General features: G+C 37.6%; 1 protein-coding gene across 1 annotated transcript in view; it reads left to right on the forward strand.

Annotated features, from left to right (window-relative positions):
* Positions 1 to 19,245, forward strand: part of LOC145788454 (lactosylceramide 1,3-N-acetyl-beta-D-glucosaminyltransferase B-like) — a 58,439-nt gene that overhangs the window by 14,451 nt on the left and 24,743 nt on the right. Inside the window, exon 2 of the mRNA XM_082600220.1 lies at positions 16,543 to 16,643. Within this exon, the coding sequence (XP_082456346.1) occupies positions 16,543 to 16,643 (101 nt within the window). The remainder of the gene's footprint in view (positions 1 to 16,542; positions 16,644 to 19,245) is intronic.

Genomic DNA, 19,245 nt, shown 5'->3' on the forward strand with positions numbered 1-19,245 from the left:
CGAACTGACTTAGCCTCATCGTTATTGGGTCCCTCCCCAGAATGGCCTGCCCGACCGCAAAGAACATCATCAGGCTTAAACTCAGTCGAGTCTACGGCGGTCGAGTCCTTGTCGCCACCGAGTGTAGACATATTAAATGTTGGGGCTAAATTTAACAATTAAAAAAATTAAGTTACACAAACACACAAATTTATTAGGCTACAGTAGTTATAAAAAACTTAACTGCAAAGACCGTAAAAATACAAAAAAGAATTTAAATGCACGATACCGTAGCTGTACGGGTATGAAGTCCTAAAGTCCACAAAACTTGCTTGGATTCTTCCACTTGAATCTACAAGCACAGATGGATTGTCTTTTAATCTTCTTTCTTGCCAATGAATGTCAAAGTTATTTTTCTTCTGTACCAAACTGAGAAGAAATGTTTTTACTTTTCTTTGCTTCTGTAAGAGTGTAGATTACCAACCAACAAATCTTCTTTTATTATTTCTTGTACTTCTAAGTAGTTCTTCTGCACTAGCTGACAACAAACACGTCGTTTATTTTTATGCCTTCAAGTGCTTCTTGGCCTACCAGCTAACAATTTCGTTTTTTATTTTTCTTGCTTTAATTTCTTCTTGACCTACCAACTGACAAGAACTCGTCTTTTATTTTTTATGGTCACAGCGGTAAACCATAATCTCTTCGTGGTAAAATTGTAACATAAAGTTCCCGAATCCGTTTGTCTGCATATAGTGACCGAAAGGAAACACTCCTTGAAACGTCTATTCTTAAAGTGTATTCCTGTAAAATTAGCCCGCGGCTATCGAAATGGAGATGCAATGCCTACACCTCAAAACTGTCACTACGATACAGATTACTTGGATAAAAGACGGAGAATTTGTCCAGTTAGCAAGCACCAAATAAACCAGTTAAATGTGCGACCGACTTCCAACAAACAACTTCGAGAATGAATCAGAAAAATTTGTGATAACTCAAAGGCACAATGTTTAAACCGGTTTCAACAGGTTTGACACGAGTCTTACGGACGATGGTGCAATTTTGGCTCATGTTTTAGGAATTTCCATGACGTAATATTCAGTAGACCCGAACGGTTTCTACATGACGTTTGACCAGGCGAACAACCGTCTGGAACAACTATCAAGTCAATCATTGGTTGAGAAAACAATAGCTTCCATGCCTTCTCACAGTTGTCTGCATGCGTTGCAATATCTTTGAGTTCTGGCTGTCTTCCCACAATAACGCATGACCTCGCTTGGCGACCAGTTTATTGCGGTGACTTAGTTGTCCAGCCAATTTCCTTATCTTTTTTGCTATTGTTTCCTTTTTCTAATATTGAACCATAGGCATACGAAGCCGAGCAACGTGATCAAGTTTAGCATCTTCAAGTTTATTACATTTACATAAACATAAAACTACGCAACAAATTAAGTATCGAACGTTTTCGACATCACAAGATGTCCTCTTCAGGAATAATATACATACAAATTAACTACATCTGAAAAAAATACAATGGTTAACTAAATCTATAAACAGAAAAAGACAAAAAACTGCACAGTACTTCTGACTAGCTCAAACTCAACGATATAGGCTCCACGAGAATCAAAGGTAACTGCATCAAAAGGTGTTAAACAGGTCACATGATATGGTAAAAAGGCAAGGTGCGAAAAAACTAATTTTAAAATACAGAGAGCAAGAAAGACGAGCCGCAAGCATACAATTGTCTGTTTAAAAGTGGATTGTGACGTTTTATGTACAGGGCTTCCAAGATCTTAGTTTGATACTCAGACCTGCCTCTAGACATGATCTCAAACTGCTTGATAGAAACGTTATTTTGGCATTCTGTACATGAAAAAATGTGATCTTTAATTGCGCTTTTCTGTATAGAATTCAAATTCAGGTGTTCCCCAGCTCTAGTCGATAAATGTCTTGTTGACATATCGATGTATGTCAGGCTTGCATCACGCAAACACCTTTTGATGCAGTTACCTTTGATTCTCGTGGAGCCTATATCGTTGAGTTTGAGCTAGTCAGAAGTACTGTGCAGTTTTTTGTCTTTTTCTGTTTATAGATTTAGTTAACCATTGTATTTTTTTCAGATGTAGTTAATTTGTATGTATATTATTCCTGAAGAGGACATCTTGTGATGTCGAAAACGTTCGATACTTAATTTGTTGCGTAGTTTTATGTTTATGTAAATGTAATAAACTTGAAGATGCTAAACTTGATCACGTTGCTCGGCTTCGTATGCCTATGGTTCAACAAGACAAACTCTCTACCGAAGCTCTATTTTCTAATATTCCTACGTACGATTTATGTGATCTAAGTAGGCTACATTCACGTCATCATAGTTTTCCTCATTCAAGGTCGAAGTAATATCCTGAACTTGTCGTTTAGAAACTGCTACAGTTACTCTTCTACTACCAGCATTTGATTCCACATTACTTTGCTCTAAATTAAGCACTTCTGTCGACGGCTCATAATCTATTTCTTCATCAGAATCAGACATTAGCACATCGTTAAGATTTTCCTCAAAAGAATTTTCCAGTTGTTCGACAACTGATCGCTTGCAGAAAATTGTTGTCGAGCCATGTTGCGCGTTTGAAGTGTGGTTGTATGTCATGAACAAATTTTTCTCACAAATGAATGTACATGTTGGGCTTTCTGAGTAAGGTATTTATGTGGAAATTGGTGCACCATACTGTTTGTAAAAACCAAATAGACACAATTGTAACTTTGCTGGCATTGTTATAGCACAGACAAAGGAATGAATGCAATCAATATGTTCTGAACACAGCGATGTTTGCACAGCAGCTTGAGCGTTTCTTTTACCTAACCTAATTTTATGCTGGATGTTTGTTCTAAATCCGTTCTGAGGAGACTTTGTAACAATTGTACTTTGTTCAAACTGCTGTTTTGCCTGCAGAACAATAAAAAATGAGGTTTCAACATTACAAAACAAAGCGATGTTGACTAATCTCAATTGGGTTATTTTGCACAGCTTGATGTTACTATTTCATGAAATTTTATTACGTTAGGCTGCAATCCTGCTTGCATAAAAAAAAAGCAAAAAAAAAGGTTCTATTCAGTGTTTGTAATTTGCAAATTTATATATTAAGATAACCTATTAGCATTAGATACAATTCAAACCTCAAACTTCTAATGAATTTTCAACTCAGGTCTGGGAACCTCTGTCATTTTTGGTGAAAAAAGCTCCAACAGCTAATGAAACTAACTTTTTCTGTTTTTGTGTAAACTAAAATGTACAGAGCATACTTGAAGACCAGTCACAAAAATGACAAGTTTGACATGACATAAAAGTCTTCTTTTTGACCTTCGTAAAGCCATAAAAATAAACTAAAAGTATGCAGTAAAATTATGGTTACATTTAATCTTAATATTTATTTATTACACCAACGTTATATTTTTTTACATTTTTATATTATTTATCAACCATTTTGTTTATTATAAAATTTGGAGGGTTTTTTTGTTCCGTAGCCTAATTTTTTACATAGGGAAATTGTTGCTAGAAACCGATTACAAAATTGTGACAAAGTTGAGTTCAAACTGCTTGCACTTTTGTTTGCGAAAACACAATTCCCACGGGATCAACTGGATTTGTTCATCAATGCCAGTCTACTTGTTATGGTTCACTGATTTTTTTTGAACAATACATTGCAACACATCTGATATCAAGCAGAGCGAAGATTTGACGTCGTGACCTATTTTCTTTCGACAACTGCTGACGCAAAATTTAGCGGTGGAGTTAATCCCTTTTAATCCTTCTCCAATTTCACGCTGATTAATTTTTTACTAGTTTTGCAAATAATTTTGGGAGTAGAGTTGTCAAAAACTGCTGTTAACTAAAAAACTATACTACACAAAAACGTCATTTTATTACTAAATCAAAGATGAATAATTTTAAGGAAGTCATAAAATTTTAGCTAATTTGAGCCAGTAGCTTTTATGTAATCGATGAAAGTTTTAGGTATGGACGGAACCCGTCCACCCGTTAGTTCGAATAGGGTTAAATTTGGGTTGTAGAGTTTGATTAACAGCTCTTCCTGAATTTTTGTGTCAAATTGGGATTTGCCTTTGCGTAAAATTTTAAATCAGTCAGTGTAGAATTTTCGATATGTGCAACAAGAACACTCCGTGATATGGTCTTTGATGCCTCCCGTTCTCTCATGCAGTGGCGGCTGGTGACTGCTAGAAATGGGTACCCGGTCATTTGGTCCACAGACATTTGGTTGACAGTCATGTGGTCGACAGACATTTGGTCGACAAGACGTTTGGTCGACAGACATTTGGTCGACAAGACATTTGGTCGGCAGGACATTTGGTCGACAGACATTTGGTCGACAGGACGTTAGGTCGACAGAACGATTCATTTTAGGGTTAGGGTTAGTTAACTAACCTTAACCCTAATCCTAACCTAACCCTAACCCTAACCCTAACCCTAACCCTAACCCTAACCCTAAACCTAAACCTAAACCTAACCCTAACCCTAACCTAACCCTAACCCTAACTTTAACTCTAACCCTAACCCTAACCCTAACTTTAACCCTAACCCTAACCCTAACCCTAAAATGAATCGTTCTGTCGACCTATAACGTCCTGTCGACCAAATGTCTGTCGACCAAATGTCCTGTCGACCAAACGACCGGACACCTAGAAATGAGGGTACTATGTCACTTTACATTTTGAATGTAGATACGTTGCTTATTGCATGACATATTGAATTCAAGCAGTTTTTTTCCAAAGATGGGAAGCAGACCTATCCTAAAAAGTATCAGTTTTTCTAGTGCCTTCCTATTTGCGTTCTTCTGTAACTTACATAACACTAATCAGCGAAAATGTAAACTACTAATTGGTTTATTGCGTAACACTTTAACAATGCGTAATTTCACAACGTGAAGGCGGATTCAAACTGGTGTCGCTATTGCGCCGTAACCTGCTTTTGACGTTACCACGACGCCACACACTTTTCGCCTTTTCACATTGCCTTTTTTCCTCAACGTTCGCCTTTTTGCCGTGTGCTGTTTTAAACGGTGTCCGACAAATTGTTCGTAAGCAATTGTTCGTAAAGCAATTGTTCGTAAGCAATCGTTCGTAAAATAATTGTTCGTAAAATTAATTCTTCGTAAAACAATTCTTCCTAAAGCATTTCTTCATGCATGCAGTTAAAATTGATGTATACGAAGAAATGCTTTACGAAGAATTGTTTTACGGATTTCATTTTACGAAAAACAGTTTACGAACAATTGTTTACGAACAATTGCTTACGAACAATTGCTTTACGAACAATTGTTTACGAACAATTTGCCTATAACCGTTTTAAACACAGCACATCGCTTTCCTCTTCGCTTGTACAGGCAATTCAAGAAAACAAGCGGCTCTACGACGTCACTGTCGACTGTCTCTTTAGTTGTAACCTTGCGAAAAATATTTCACAGCACGCAGACTTTCCAAATATAATTTACACTTATAACAGTAAGCAATTCTGTGAACAGAGAACATAAAATACATTTTGGGCAGAGGAAATGCTAAGATATTTGAGAAACTTCTTCTGAAAACTTTCATGAGAGTGCTGCAGCACCGCAGCACACACTAGCGAGCCGCCCTGCAGTCTCGTGGTCAAATGTCTGGTGGACATACCGATGTACGTCAACGCCGAATCACACGAACATGTAAAACTATATAGGCTACAAAATTTGAGCAGAGAGACGAAGGCGTCTGGGACTTTAGTTGAAAATACGAACTAACTTTGAATGTTTTGTAAATAGGAAAACGTTCACATCAAATTTACTTTTCATAAACTGTCCCATTTTACGAGCAAACGTTTTAGATTATTTTCCCACAAACGCAATGGACAAGCAATGGTTTTTTCAGCCTTTTTAGTTTGGTTGGAATTCGCGAAGACAAAGCGATTCATCATTTTCTCAAATTAAAATTTTGAATAACCATTATTGTAGAACATTTATATTAATTTCTCTGTTTCAAAAGTATGTTATTCTGCTTTAAAATTATATTATATATTATTCAAGAATATAGTTGTTTTTTAGCAACGTTCCCTTTTGCTGAGATGTGTGGGTGCTTTAAAGATCATTGTAACAATCAGGTAGACACATGCAATCTGTTTGAAACTGAAATGCAAGAAAGCCGAAATGACTTTAATTGGTTGTGATACTGTGGAGTGGCTTTCTTTTTTCTTTTACAAAGCTAAAATGCAATTATATTGCTGTTTGCTTTTCATTTGCATGGGGAAATAATGCATAAATAATTTTTTTCAGCTGCAAATTTCTATATAAGACTGTTCTGTTACAAATTCTTACCCCTCTTCCTTACTGGACAAATGTATTTCGCCAGGACCTTTCAATGCTGTCTTCTTATTTTTCTCTGTGCAACCAGCCATGTGGTGAAATTTGAGTTTTGCAACGCAATATTATCTATAGCGAAAAAGCTTAAAATGGGCCTCTGCCCTTTCTGCCCCATTCTAACCCCAACAAGACTTTATTTTGTTCTAAAATACTCCTAATAAGGACATTATTATGAAAAAATGTGACTTCAAAATCTATATTCAATTAACGAGACAGAAGAGCTTTAGCTGTTTGTGAGCGAAATCAATAAAATCGTAAAAATGTTTAAAATTTTCTTTGTTTATTTATTATGATTTTGAACTTTTGACTTATCATATTAACTATATTGCACACAAACAAAAAATTACATTCAGTGAATGTAAACCTACTTTTAGAGTCGAAGTACGCAATAAAATAATTTGGGACCAGACTGGAATTAGGGCCCCTGGCCTCTTCCTCAGGGAACCAAAACACTGAAACCTTAATTGTTGTCATCTTTCAATAGGTTTGAAGGTAAATCTGTAGGTTTGAAGGTAAACTTTATGTAGGTTTGATGGTAATGCTATTTTGCATTCATCAAATGCTAAACTATTACAACTCATTCCTGACCGACACATGGTTAAGTTTTTGGTAGAGACCATCACGAACCGTACCTTCATACTGCATACCAACGAGGGAAAACCCAGCAGATCACGCCGCCTGAAAAATGGCGTCCCCCAAGGGTCAACACTATCGCCACTCCTATTTAATATTTACATAAGTGACCTCCCATGCACTACATCGCAACAGTATGGCTATGCGGATGATCTAGCTCTTCTATACGCTCACAGGAACTGGCATGAGGTGAAAAGAAAACTTGAAACTGACCTGAAACTGGTGGCTGACTATCTGGACAAGTGGAGGCTCAAACTGAATGCGTCGAAAACAACAATCTCTGCTTTCCATCTAAATAATCGGGAATCTCAGCGTCAACTGTCTGTCTTGCTAAAAGAAAATCCTTTACCATATACTGCAAATCCAACTTACCTTGGAGTATAACTTGACAGGCAGTTGACCTACAGACCCCACATCGAGTCACTCCGTGCCAAGGTTACCTCGCAAAATAACTTCTTGAGAAGCCTTGCAGGAACAGGATGGGGAGCCCGAGCATCAACCTTGCGTACAAGTGCACTAGCCTTGGTCTACAGCTCAGTCGAATATGCCTCAGCTGTGTTGAACCGCAGCAGACACACAAAAAAGATGGATGTATACATTAACGACACTTTGCGCATCATCACTGGCTGTCTCCGCCCCACACCTACTGCTTATATCTGCCAACTTTGGCTGGCATTGCTCATGTCCGTAGGGAAGAAGCCTCTCACAAACTGGCTTTGCATGCAAGACTCGATCCTCAACACCTTCTCTACAGTCACTCCCAAAGAAATGGACTAGTCAGACCTCAACGCTTATCATCAAGGCGCCCATTCCATCGATATGCTACACAGCTTGTGGATAAGAACTTTAGCTGCATAGAGACATGGACCCAGGAATGGAACGAGCTGCCACATATCCCTCCCCAGTTTTCAGTTATACCAGCACTCTCCATCCCTCCTGGAGCAGACCTCTCAAGAAAGGCATGGGTCACATTGAACAGCATCAGATGTGACGTTGGCTGCACTGGAGCTAATCTGTTTAGGTGGGGTTGCATAATACGCCGATATGTGTCTGCGGAGCGGTAGAACAAACAATGCAACACATACTCCACGAATGTTCCATCTTACGGCCCCCAAGTGGAATCATTGGTATTCGACAACTGGACCCAACTACCGTATCTTGGCTGCACGAGGAGGCATTGCCAATTTAAGCTACTACAATTCAAACGAGAGAAGAAGATCAAATGCCGGCATTTGCACAACAATCTAACCTCTTAGTGTAATTTATTAAGTTAAAATCGATTTCGCTATAGTAATAGCATTTTCAGCTGGCACATGTACAGTAAAAAGAAAATTTGAAAAATACCTAAAACGAACAAATAAAGCAAACTCCAATATTATCAACATGCATAAAAATTCTATTTTAAATAGATGGTTAGAGAGATATTGTTTATTTGCCTTTCTAATACGACTCGATATAAAGAAACACAATTACATACAAATCAAAATATGGCAATAGAAAGGTCTGGCAGCACCGAACAACCTTGCGGTTAACCAGTCAAGGTGCTGCCTGTCATCAATCATCTTACATTGCAGCATCAGACATTATAACTGTATCAATAAAATATAATGATGGATGGAACAGTAGCTTCGAAATCGAATTGTATATATAAGGTTTTGTAGAATATTGAATCAAGACCAGCTGGGAAAACATGAGCATATAATGAATCATATCGTTTAAAAACACAAATACGAGGTTACATGAGATAAAATAATTTAACTGAACGATTTTAACGATTTAATAAGAACTTAACAAGGTAATTTTATAAAGTTTTTTAAACAAAGCTAGGTGTTTGCTTTTAATACATTCATCCAATTCACTCCACAATTTAGTACCCCGATGTGTCAGAAGATTGTGTGCCACGGATTTGTTTATTTGTGGAAGAAAATACTTCATTTTATTTAGTTGTCGAGTGTTGTGCGAGTGAATATTATCAAGTTTTATAAAACAATCTTGCAATACAGGCGGTAGATTATTATTGGAAACTTTATGCACAAATTTTGCAATTTCGAGTTTGTAAATATCTTCACGTTGTAAAATATTCAAAGATTTGTATAAGCTAGTGACGTGACTGAATTTTGTACTTCTAGTGATTGCGCGAATAATATTATTGTGTCTTACGTCAACTTCCTTGATTAGTGTTTTACCTGCAGTACCCCATATAGTAATACCGTATTGAACACGACTATATACTAGACTATAATATAACATAAGCAATGTTTCCTCTAACACATAGTTACGAAGGCGATAAAAAATTCCGGAATATCGAGCCAACTGCAGCGACAAATGTTTAATGTGTGAGGACCAGGTTAGATTTTCATCGACATGGATTCCCAGGTACTTAACTGTTTTCATTCTTTCAATCACTGTTTGGTTTATACACAACCTGAAATTAGTTTCAACAGTACGCTTAGGTACTTTGTTTATTAAAATGTAGCTTGTTTTAGAGTAGTTTAAAGAGAGTTTGTTTCTTCGTAGCCAAGCATCAATTTTTTGTAGTTCAGTATTGGTTTCTGTTTGTAAAGATTCCAAGTCTTCACCACGTAAAGCTAGATATGTGTCATCCACAAAAAGCACGGTAGAAAATTTAGACATTAAAGGAAGATCGTTAATATACATTAGGAAGAGAAGGGGTCCCAATGTTGAACCCTGAGGGACTCCACAAAGGATTTTTTGCAAGCTTGAAGCAGAATTAGACACTTTGGTATATTGGTATCGATTAGTAAGATAACTTTTCATCAGCTCAAGAGCAGTGCCACGTATTCCGTAGCAATGTTGAAGTTTATTTGTCAGTATGTTGTGGTCAACTGTATCAAATGCCTTTGACAAGTCAAGGAATATGCAACAGGTATAGAAATTTTTGTTCACATTGTTTAACAGATCGTCATACAGCGTGCTTATTGCCATTGCAGTGGATGTATTTTGACGAAATCCAAATTGTTGAGCACTCAAAAGGTGGAATTTTTCTAGATATGTGTAAATTCTAGTGTGAAGGAGCTTTTCAAATATTTTACTAAATGGAGATAGCAGTGATATTGGTCGATAGTTGGTGGAATTATGAGGATCACCTTTTTTATAAACCAGAATAACCTCAGCAATTTTTAAGGCATCAGGGAACACTCCAGTAGTGACGCACAAATTAAATAGTTTACTTAGGAAGAAAGAGATCACAGGGCTGGCATATTTTATAAATTTAGTTTCACAGTCAGATTTCCTTGTTGACTTTTTGTCTTTCAAATTAGAGATTAACTTATATATTTCTTCTGGACTTGCGGGATCAAGAAAAAGAGAGTTTTTGACACTGTCTGGAGACGAAGTTATATTACGCTGGTCTTTTGATTGTTTAATTGTTTTTGCCATGTTTGGCCCGATGTTAACAAAAAAATTGTTTAGTTCCTCTGCTATGTCTTTTGGAGACGTCAGAGGTTTGCCATTTGTAGTAATTACTTTAGAGGGCATTGTTGTTTTTTTCTTTTTGATACTGGATAATTCATAAATACTTTTCCATATTTTGTTGGAATCGTTTTTGTTTTCTGTTAGGGTGTTGTGATAATATTTACGTTTAGCAGCCTCGATAGCACGGTTTAGTAGATTACGGTAAGTTTTATATCGTTCATGCATTGCATGCTCAAATTTTTTATGTAGACGCTTAAACATGGAATTTTTCGTTTTAATTGATTTTAGCAGTCCCCGACTGATCCACGGTTTAAGCTTGAGGCGCTTTTCTTTACGGGTAGCTTTTCTGTAAGGGGCATGATTGTTTACTACTTCAGAGAAAATGCTTTCAAATTTATCAAAACATTCATGCACTGAAAGATCGTTGAGATTATTATTATAATTGAGTTTACGGTCTAATTCGTCAATGTAAAGTTCAAGATTAAAGTTATGCATGTCACAATTACATAATATTAAAATCAAAAGCTGCAAGCCTAAATCTGAAACTAGTGTTCTGCCACGATTTCCAACTACTGTATGTAGCCTACTTTCTGTATGCGGCATGTGATTCATCTTGCCAAAAACACCATCAAAGTTTGCAATTTTATCAATTTCACGCATTCTTTAAAATTCTTATATTCTAGGTAGCCTATGTCAAATATCTTGTTTTGTCTGTTCATGCCGGAATTTGCTTTTCCTGAAGTCTAACTGAGGTGATTGTTGATCTTCTGTAAAGATGGTAATGCTATTTTGCATTCAACAAATGCTGGTATTTGCACAACAATCTAACCTCTTAGTAAATCAAGCAAAAAATCACTTTTAACACAAAATTACACAACGCCACCTTTTAAAAAAGCTGTTTCTTTCCTTGCATCATTGTGGCAGTGTGGCTTCATTCCAATCTACAATGAACGTTTAGAATTGTTCACAACAAGGTGGGCTATGACAATTTCATGTAGAATCTATAAATCAGCATGTTACATTGATAAAGTTATTTTTTGGAAACCAAATACAAGCCATCGCTGAAAAGTCACTTAAAAACAAAATCCTGTTGGTAAGCAAGAAAACTTAGAATACAGAAAAATGACGATTTTTGAGTATTGTTGGATGTCTTCGGAAAACTATTTATATTGGGAAAAGAAAACAAATGGTTGCCTTGTATGTGGTATAAGAACGGTTTCTTTCAAATTTTGAACTTTTCCAATAACTGGCTTTACAAGCGACCTTTCAAGATTAATTTGCTTTGCTTGGATTTTTGCTAGGCATGGTGTACTCTTTTTATGATGTTAATACTAAATGCTGTAGTAAAGGCTGTAGTTGGACAATTTTTGTGTTACCTTCCTACTTCTCCAAAAAAATATTTTGGTTTTCTCCCTGATTTGTTTTTATTGCATTATTAGTAGGGTCAAAACAGGAAATATATGGGCAAATCCGAAAAAAATTGCAAGAAAACGTTTTATTGGTTTTTTCTTTGGCTTAACCTCAATAGAACAACATATGAAAAGTTTACCAAGATTTGAGCATCACAAAGTCTGAAATCTGACGTCACAAAAAGTGGCCTATTTCCAGTAAAAAATCTCTCTAGACTGCCAATTGTGAACCAACATAGCTGTTTATCCATAATTTGTTGACAATGAATTCATAAAATAATTGTCTAGTGTTGTTCTTTTACCATTATAATAGAATATAGATCGATTTTACTTGTGTTACAATTGATATTATGACATCATTATTATGTCATGATGCCTGTAAGAGATAGCCGCCTCTGAGCAAGCAGTTTCACTGAGCGATTGTTACGACATGGAGCGTTGCGCAATATTTTCTCTGCCGTGACTGACATGTGCGAAGTGCTGCTGCCGATAAGAAGCTAGTTACAGTTACTGTTACAGTTACAACTCTCGAAAATGTTCCCCAAAGATTGCGATATATATGCTCCAGAAACTTCTAGTGGGAAAAGACACCCGCAAGGAGCACGCAAGTATTGGCCACTCAATAATTCAAGCAGTTCGCCCAAGAACAGTCGTAGCTCCTTTACAGCTGGGACTTGCTGTACAAATGCACCAACATTATCGCTCCAGGTTCCTCATTGACACCCTATCTGCAATGGGTTATTGCTCTTCCCATTATGAAGTCCAACGCTTTGAGCAAAATGCAGCATCCGCAGTTGCTCCGGATGTCCTTGGTGGACAGGCAACCGTAGGAGACACAATGCTCCTGTTTGCTGCTGACAATGTTGACCACAACATAGTAACTTTAGGTGGGAAGGGAACGTTCCATGGAATGGGAATGATTGATGCTGTTATCTCTGGCAGGCAGATCTGCTATACAATTGGTAGACAAAAGTTGGTTGATATCAAAGTCATATATAATACAAATGTCCCATACCAAAGACTACCGTTTCGCCAAGTACGCACGCAGTAACATCAAGGTCAGAACGTCACCAAATCTGCGTGAAGCTGACCGCAGAACTGATTTGCTTTGGGAGTTGTCACTCAAATTTAATGTAAAAGTTCCGAACTGGCAAGGTATGATGAACACAATGGACAGTAGGCGTGAACATCCAGGTCAATCGTCTGTTCTCTTCCTACCAATGATCTATGTGTACCCTGGCGACAAAACATGTATTCTATCCACACTTGACTTCATCTGCAAGCTAGCAACAAGGCACAACATTCCACCTGTTATAACTTTTGATCAGCCTTTTGTTTTGGAAGGCTTCTAGAATTGTAGCTGAAGTTGAAGACTCAAGTCCACTAAAAGATATTGTCTTGTTACTTAGTAGGCTAGTTTCCATACACTCATGAATCTGTTTGATACCATCGGGACATTGATGGAGGGAAGTGGACTGAAGGAAGTCCTAGAAACAATCTATGGCGAGAATGCTGTAGTAGCCTACATATGATGAAGGGAAACGCTGTGCAGCGTGCGCTTCGAGGACATCTCCTAGTAGACTAGTGTCTCACCAACCAAATTGTCTCAGAGATCATTGAATGTGACCCAGAGTTTGAGATTTGCCTGCTTGAACTTGAGCAATTATACAGTCAAACTCAGGAAGGCATTATAGATGTCGCCATATTATCCAGATCAGCATGCATGGATATGCTTGCTTGTTCAGTTGCCGCAAAGAAATGCGAGTTGTCTGAAACTTCGAAAACTAGCAAGGTTTGGTTGAACTTTTATCAGCGTATGTTGGGAATTGTCCGAGAACTTATCGAGGCCGATCGCACTGGATCATGGGAAATGCATTTGCATGTGTATCCGACTGTCTGCCAATATTTGCTGCCGCAGTCACCCAAATTATCTGAAGTCAGCTTACCTATATCTCCAAACGATGACTGTCTTAGAGATTGAACACCTTGATGTGTGTCAGATGTTCATGCAAGGATATCATGTCATTAGGCGAAGTGACAAATTGTGGGCTGGACTAGGTTGCGACTTGGTGATCTAACAGACGCTAATGAGATCACTGAAAAGTACTGGGTGGCTTACAAGAGGCAGTGGAATGACGGAACATCAGCGGGCCATCTGGACCTCCTGTATCATCTGCCTACAATTGTGCTATGCAAGAATTTTGTGAGATGAGGTATACAATCAGTAAACAGCACAAAGAATTTCAGCAAGAATTTCAAGCGACACAGTAGATCGGATTACACTGGCTACTATACACTCGAACTCTATAGCCCATTTAAAGATGAGATCACACTGCGCAATATCATTACTGGGAAGAACGCTGACGTTGACGTGAATGTACACAACCTTTTGCTGTTGGTATGGAAACTGTTGCCAAAATGGATGGCCAGTTGATATTTTCGTATTCACATAGACGGAACACAAAGGTGAAAACATTGGCATCAGCGAAGGCAGTCAAGGTTGCAGATGAGCGAATGATAGAACCATCACTCCTGTTTTAGAGGTTTATGGTTGTGTCGCAGTCTGGAGACCTAAGCTTGGATGAAGTGATGCAGTACGAACTCTGCCCATATCCACCATCTTTGTTTGAAGCTCAAAATCTATTACGCAAGCCAGACAAACCTGCCCTGCTGGAAGTTATATAGTTCAATTTTGGATGATTACGCATCTTTCACAACTGGGTTGTATGGTAAAGCAACTTTCGTTTTTCGATGAATATCGAGGGCCCAGTACAAAGGATAACGCACATCAAAGACGGAAAACATCTGCTGCTAGAAAGGTCAATGTGACCGAAACTACCAAATTTGTTGGGAAGAAGCAAGACTTCCTGTCAAATGATGCCAACAAGCAGTCACTCGTTGATATGATAGCAACTCGACTAAAACAGTATGACTGTTATGTTGTTCAAGCAGAAGGGGGTGCAGATGTAGACATACAGTAGTACGAGGAACGGTGGATTCATCGAAACAGAAAACCACTACGCTCATTGGAGAGGATACAGATCAGACAAGGGGAAGCCAACTATCTACAGCATCAGAGTTCTGAAAGATTTACTTGAGGACCAGGTCTGCACTGATCTTTTGTTTGTTCATGCATTTACAGGCTGTGATACATCTTCCAGAATCTTTGGTGTTGGAAAAAAATCAGTGTTTCAAAAAGTTATCAAGGGAGACTCTGTATTGCGATCATGCTCAAATATTTTTTGTGCACCACACTCTGGACAAGGTGATGTAGAAAGTGCTGGATGTAAGGCTGTAGTATCACTATTTAATGGGACAACACCTGACTCGCTCGCATCATTACGTTACGGCTACCTTTGCAAAAAGTTGTGAAATCAAGCACATTTATGCAGTTGCTGCCGACAGAATCTGCATTGATATACCACTCATTACGCTGCTACTTGCAAGTGATGGCATGGATGGGCCTAAAGTACCCAAATGGACGCTGAGAAATGGGATTGGAAAATTCAAGGGGATAAGCTATTACCAGTGATGACAGACAAAAACCCTGCTCCTGACAGTCTACTAACATGGTTCACTGTAATTGTTCAACTGGGTGCAATACACTCAGGTGCGTTGTAAGAAGTATGGACTAGAGTGTACAAGAGCATGTGGTCCTTGCCATGACGGCAACTGTGCAAATATTAACAATGCACCCATTTTAGAAGATACTGATGACTGATTTATAACTCACACCAGATAAGACAGTTTTGTGACTTCTGATATATCAAAGTCTTCTTTGAACGTATTTAGTAATAGAAAAGTATGAATGTACGTATGAATAAAGATATTAGCATATTGATGTCATCGGAGATGAGGCAAACTGATTAAGTTTACTGTGAATATCTTTCGCACACGGTGTTTTTTTACAATATCTCCACATACTTTAAAATTGTAAATATTCGGGTAAATAGGTGAAAAAGTCATGATGATGTAATTGATGACGTCAAAAGTGAATGTTAGAGTATTGTGTTAACTGTTAAGATTACTGGGGTAATGCAGTTTATGGTTAAATTTTCCATTTTTATTGGTTAAGAATCAGTGTTTTTTTGATTTGTAAAATATACGAGTATTTCGGTAAAATGGCCGCCATCTTGAATTACGTAATATTTAGACCCTTTGTGATGCTCGAATTTTGGAAAACTTTTCTTCTTTTTTGTGTCAATTTGCTACAATATTTAAAAACGCAATACTTTCTTTCGTATAACTATTTGAATGAGAGAGTGCAGACTCGACGACCTCCTACGCCTTCAGAGCTACGGTCTTTCGCACTCTCTCATTGGATGCACACTGTCAGTTTTTGTTTTATGTATGTTTCGGCGTTTCGCATCCAAACAAAAATAAAATGACCATCCAACCATCCATATGTTGTTCTCTGAATCGAAAACTATTGGAAAACACCAAAAAACGTTTTCTTGAAATTTTTTTTCAGGTTGGTCAGCATAATGACCCTACTATATAGCTGCGGCTCTTTTCAAAATATAATGCCAACCAAAGTATAGCATCTCGCAGTCCAGCCATGCATGATGGAATGATTAGTGGGGTACGATGAATCACTTCACTCTTTTTCATTGTAAAGAAACTTGTTCTAGCCATTTAGCTATTTTTAACGGTTAAACTCTCGTGTTACCAACGCTGTTGTGCTGCAGACATTCGATTTCTCATAGCAGTGACCAGCAAAGTGGACAACTCTTTTCAACGTAAAAGAATAAGAAAATCATGGGGGAATATTCACAATGATCTTTTTATGGTAAGCATCAAACTAATAATAATAATCGTGTTTTATTTTGCGCCCATTGCGATAACATACAGTACACTGCGATCACAGATGCGATACAACAGACGACAGGAAGCAGCGAAGTGACTATAGTCTTCGAGTCAGCTGCTCTCCTTATTTTGGCTTGTTTGCGAAAAGTTTAGATGACAAGTCTTCTATTTTCTTTCTTGAATATTTTAACTTTAGAAAAATTGTTGAACGAATTTAGAAACGGAACTTTGTATATTTGTGAGGTGAAGTTTGCGCTCATTAAGCTACCTCGACAACTCATTCGTGTTGCGGGATACTTAGGTAGACATGACAAGTTTAAAACATAAGTTTTCTTGCACTAAAGGTGGCGTAGAAATTAGAAATTGCTAAGTGCATGCATAAGAATGTTGCTAAAACATGGGCCACTGAACGACATGAAAGTAGCCTAATCTTGACGCGAGTCACACAATGTTGTCCTGTGTTGAAAACCTTTGTATTATCAGGGAGCAATGTTTGAAAATTACACCTGAAGAACATTGCTCAATTGATGAAATGATGTGCCAATATAGGGGGCAGACCAGCCCCATCAGACAATACATCAAAAGCAAACCTCACCCATGGGGATTCAAGGTATGGGGTAGAGCTGGTTTTAGCGGCATGTTGAATGATTTTGATGTATACCAAGGGGGTGATGGAACACGTAGCCAACTCGGTCAAGGTGGAGATGTTATTATAGAATTAGTCTCTAAATTAGAAAAAAGTTCCAATTATAAGGTGTTTGCAGACAATTTGTTTACTAGTCTCCCTCTTCTGGAAAAGCTCAATGCAGATGGATTTTTATACTCTGGTACTGTTCGACAAAATCGATTGCGAAACTGCACTTTGGCAAGTGAAAAAGAACTTCAAAAACAAGACCGAGGCTCTGTAGACCATCGAGTGGAAGTTAATCATAACATTGCTGCCGTACTGTGGTATGACAAAAAGGCTGTCACCAGGGCCTCCAAGAGCCCTGCCGGGCCCCGGTGCAGGTGTTGCTGCCGGGTCCCCCAGCGTGACATGTCGCGTGATATTTCACAAATCACAAGCATAATTTGCAGTGAGCGTTAATCCACAAGGCCAATGCATACATAGTGTTCCGCACAGTGCTTTTATTTTAAAACCTGTTTAAAAAAGAATACAAAGAATTCATTAGGTTAAAGTATTAACACTCCATTACTTCACAAAGAATCAGATTTGTAGTGGTGTTTATGACTTTAAATTTACAGATACACACTAGTTATACACAAAGATAAAACCGTTGCGTTGCCAGATAAAGAATTCTGCCGTAATTTCAGGAAAAGTTTATAGCTGCTGAAAATGAAAACTTGTATTTTGGAAATTTTTTTAGTCCTGGGCAAAGATCAAAACCCTAACCTTATTCCTAACTCTAACCCTTACCTTAACCCTTCTTAACTTTAATCCTAACTCTGATTGTAACCATGGCGAAAACTGGGTAAAAAAGCCACTTTAAAGATAGAAATGGCAACACTATCCGGCATGGCTGACATAACATTGCATATGTGTGCATACAGCTTTACATTAACATACAATATCATTTCTGACGTTAAAATCTGCAGAGACTAGGGGAGAAAACTTGGATGAATGCATTGCTATTGTTCATGACATTAAGAAATACCAACTTCATTTCAGGATCAATAGGCTGCTTCTTATTTTTACTCCTTTAGTTTTCCTTGCTTGTTTGGGTGAAACTGCATTCAAGCACGATTGAAGGTCACTTTTTCTTCATTTCTGCAGCAAGTGGTCAGTAGCCTACTCACTAGATATGTATATATATACAACTAAAATTGTGCCAGTTCAACATGATTACACATAACTGTCACTGCTTGCTTGTGTCATAAATTGACAAGATGTCAGAAAAATGCATGGAAAACTTTCTGTGTAATGACTGTAACCTAACCTGATCAATCAAATGCTTTTTAAAACATACACACCCAAATATTCACATTAAAGCACCCAAACTAACACTGAAATTAAAACATTGAACTAAACTGAAATATTCATTCACACTGCAATATGTGTTTTCTGTAATTTAAAAAAAAAGAATGGCCGTGATGGGCCCAATCGAAATATGAAACTAATAACTTATATATAAAAAATAATATTTTATGCATAATCGACCTTAGCACGCAAATTTAGACATTTTGTCAGACCCCCCTGAAAGCAAAAAACTGAAAATTCTGTACCGGTAGTCTTAAAAAAAGAGCATACCCATAAGAGGGGCCAATTGAAATACAAAACTAATCAAAATATGAAACTAATGTACAGCAAAAAACAACATTTTATGCAAAATCGACTTGAGCACGCAAATTTAAACATTTTGTCAGGCCGTTGAACTTAAAAAATTGAAGATTTTGCAAAAGGGCCTATACCCATGAGGGGGCCCAATTGAAGTACAAAACTAATATAAAAAACAATATTTTATGCAAAATTGACCTTAACACGCAAATTTAAACTTTTTGTCGGGCCCCTTGAATGCAAAAAATCGAAAATTTTGTAGTTCTAAAAAAGAGCATACCCATGAGGGGGCCCAATCAACATACGGAAC

The sequence above is a fragment of the Aplidium turbinatum genome, chromosome 2, assembly GCF_918807975.1.
Source record: "Aplidium turbinatum chromosome 2, kaAplTurb1.1, whole genome shotgun sequence".
Taxonomy (NCBI): domain Eukaryota; kingdom Metazoa; phylum Chordata; class Ascidiacea; order Aplousobranchia; family Polyclinidae; genus Aplidium; species Aplidium turbinatum.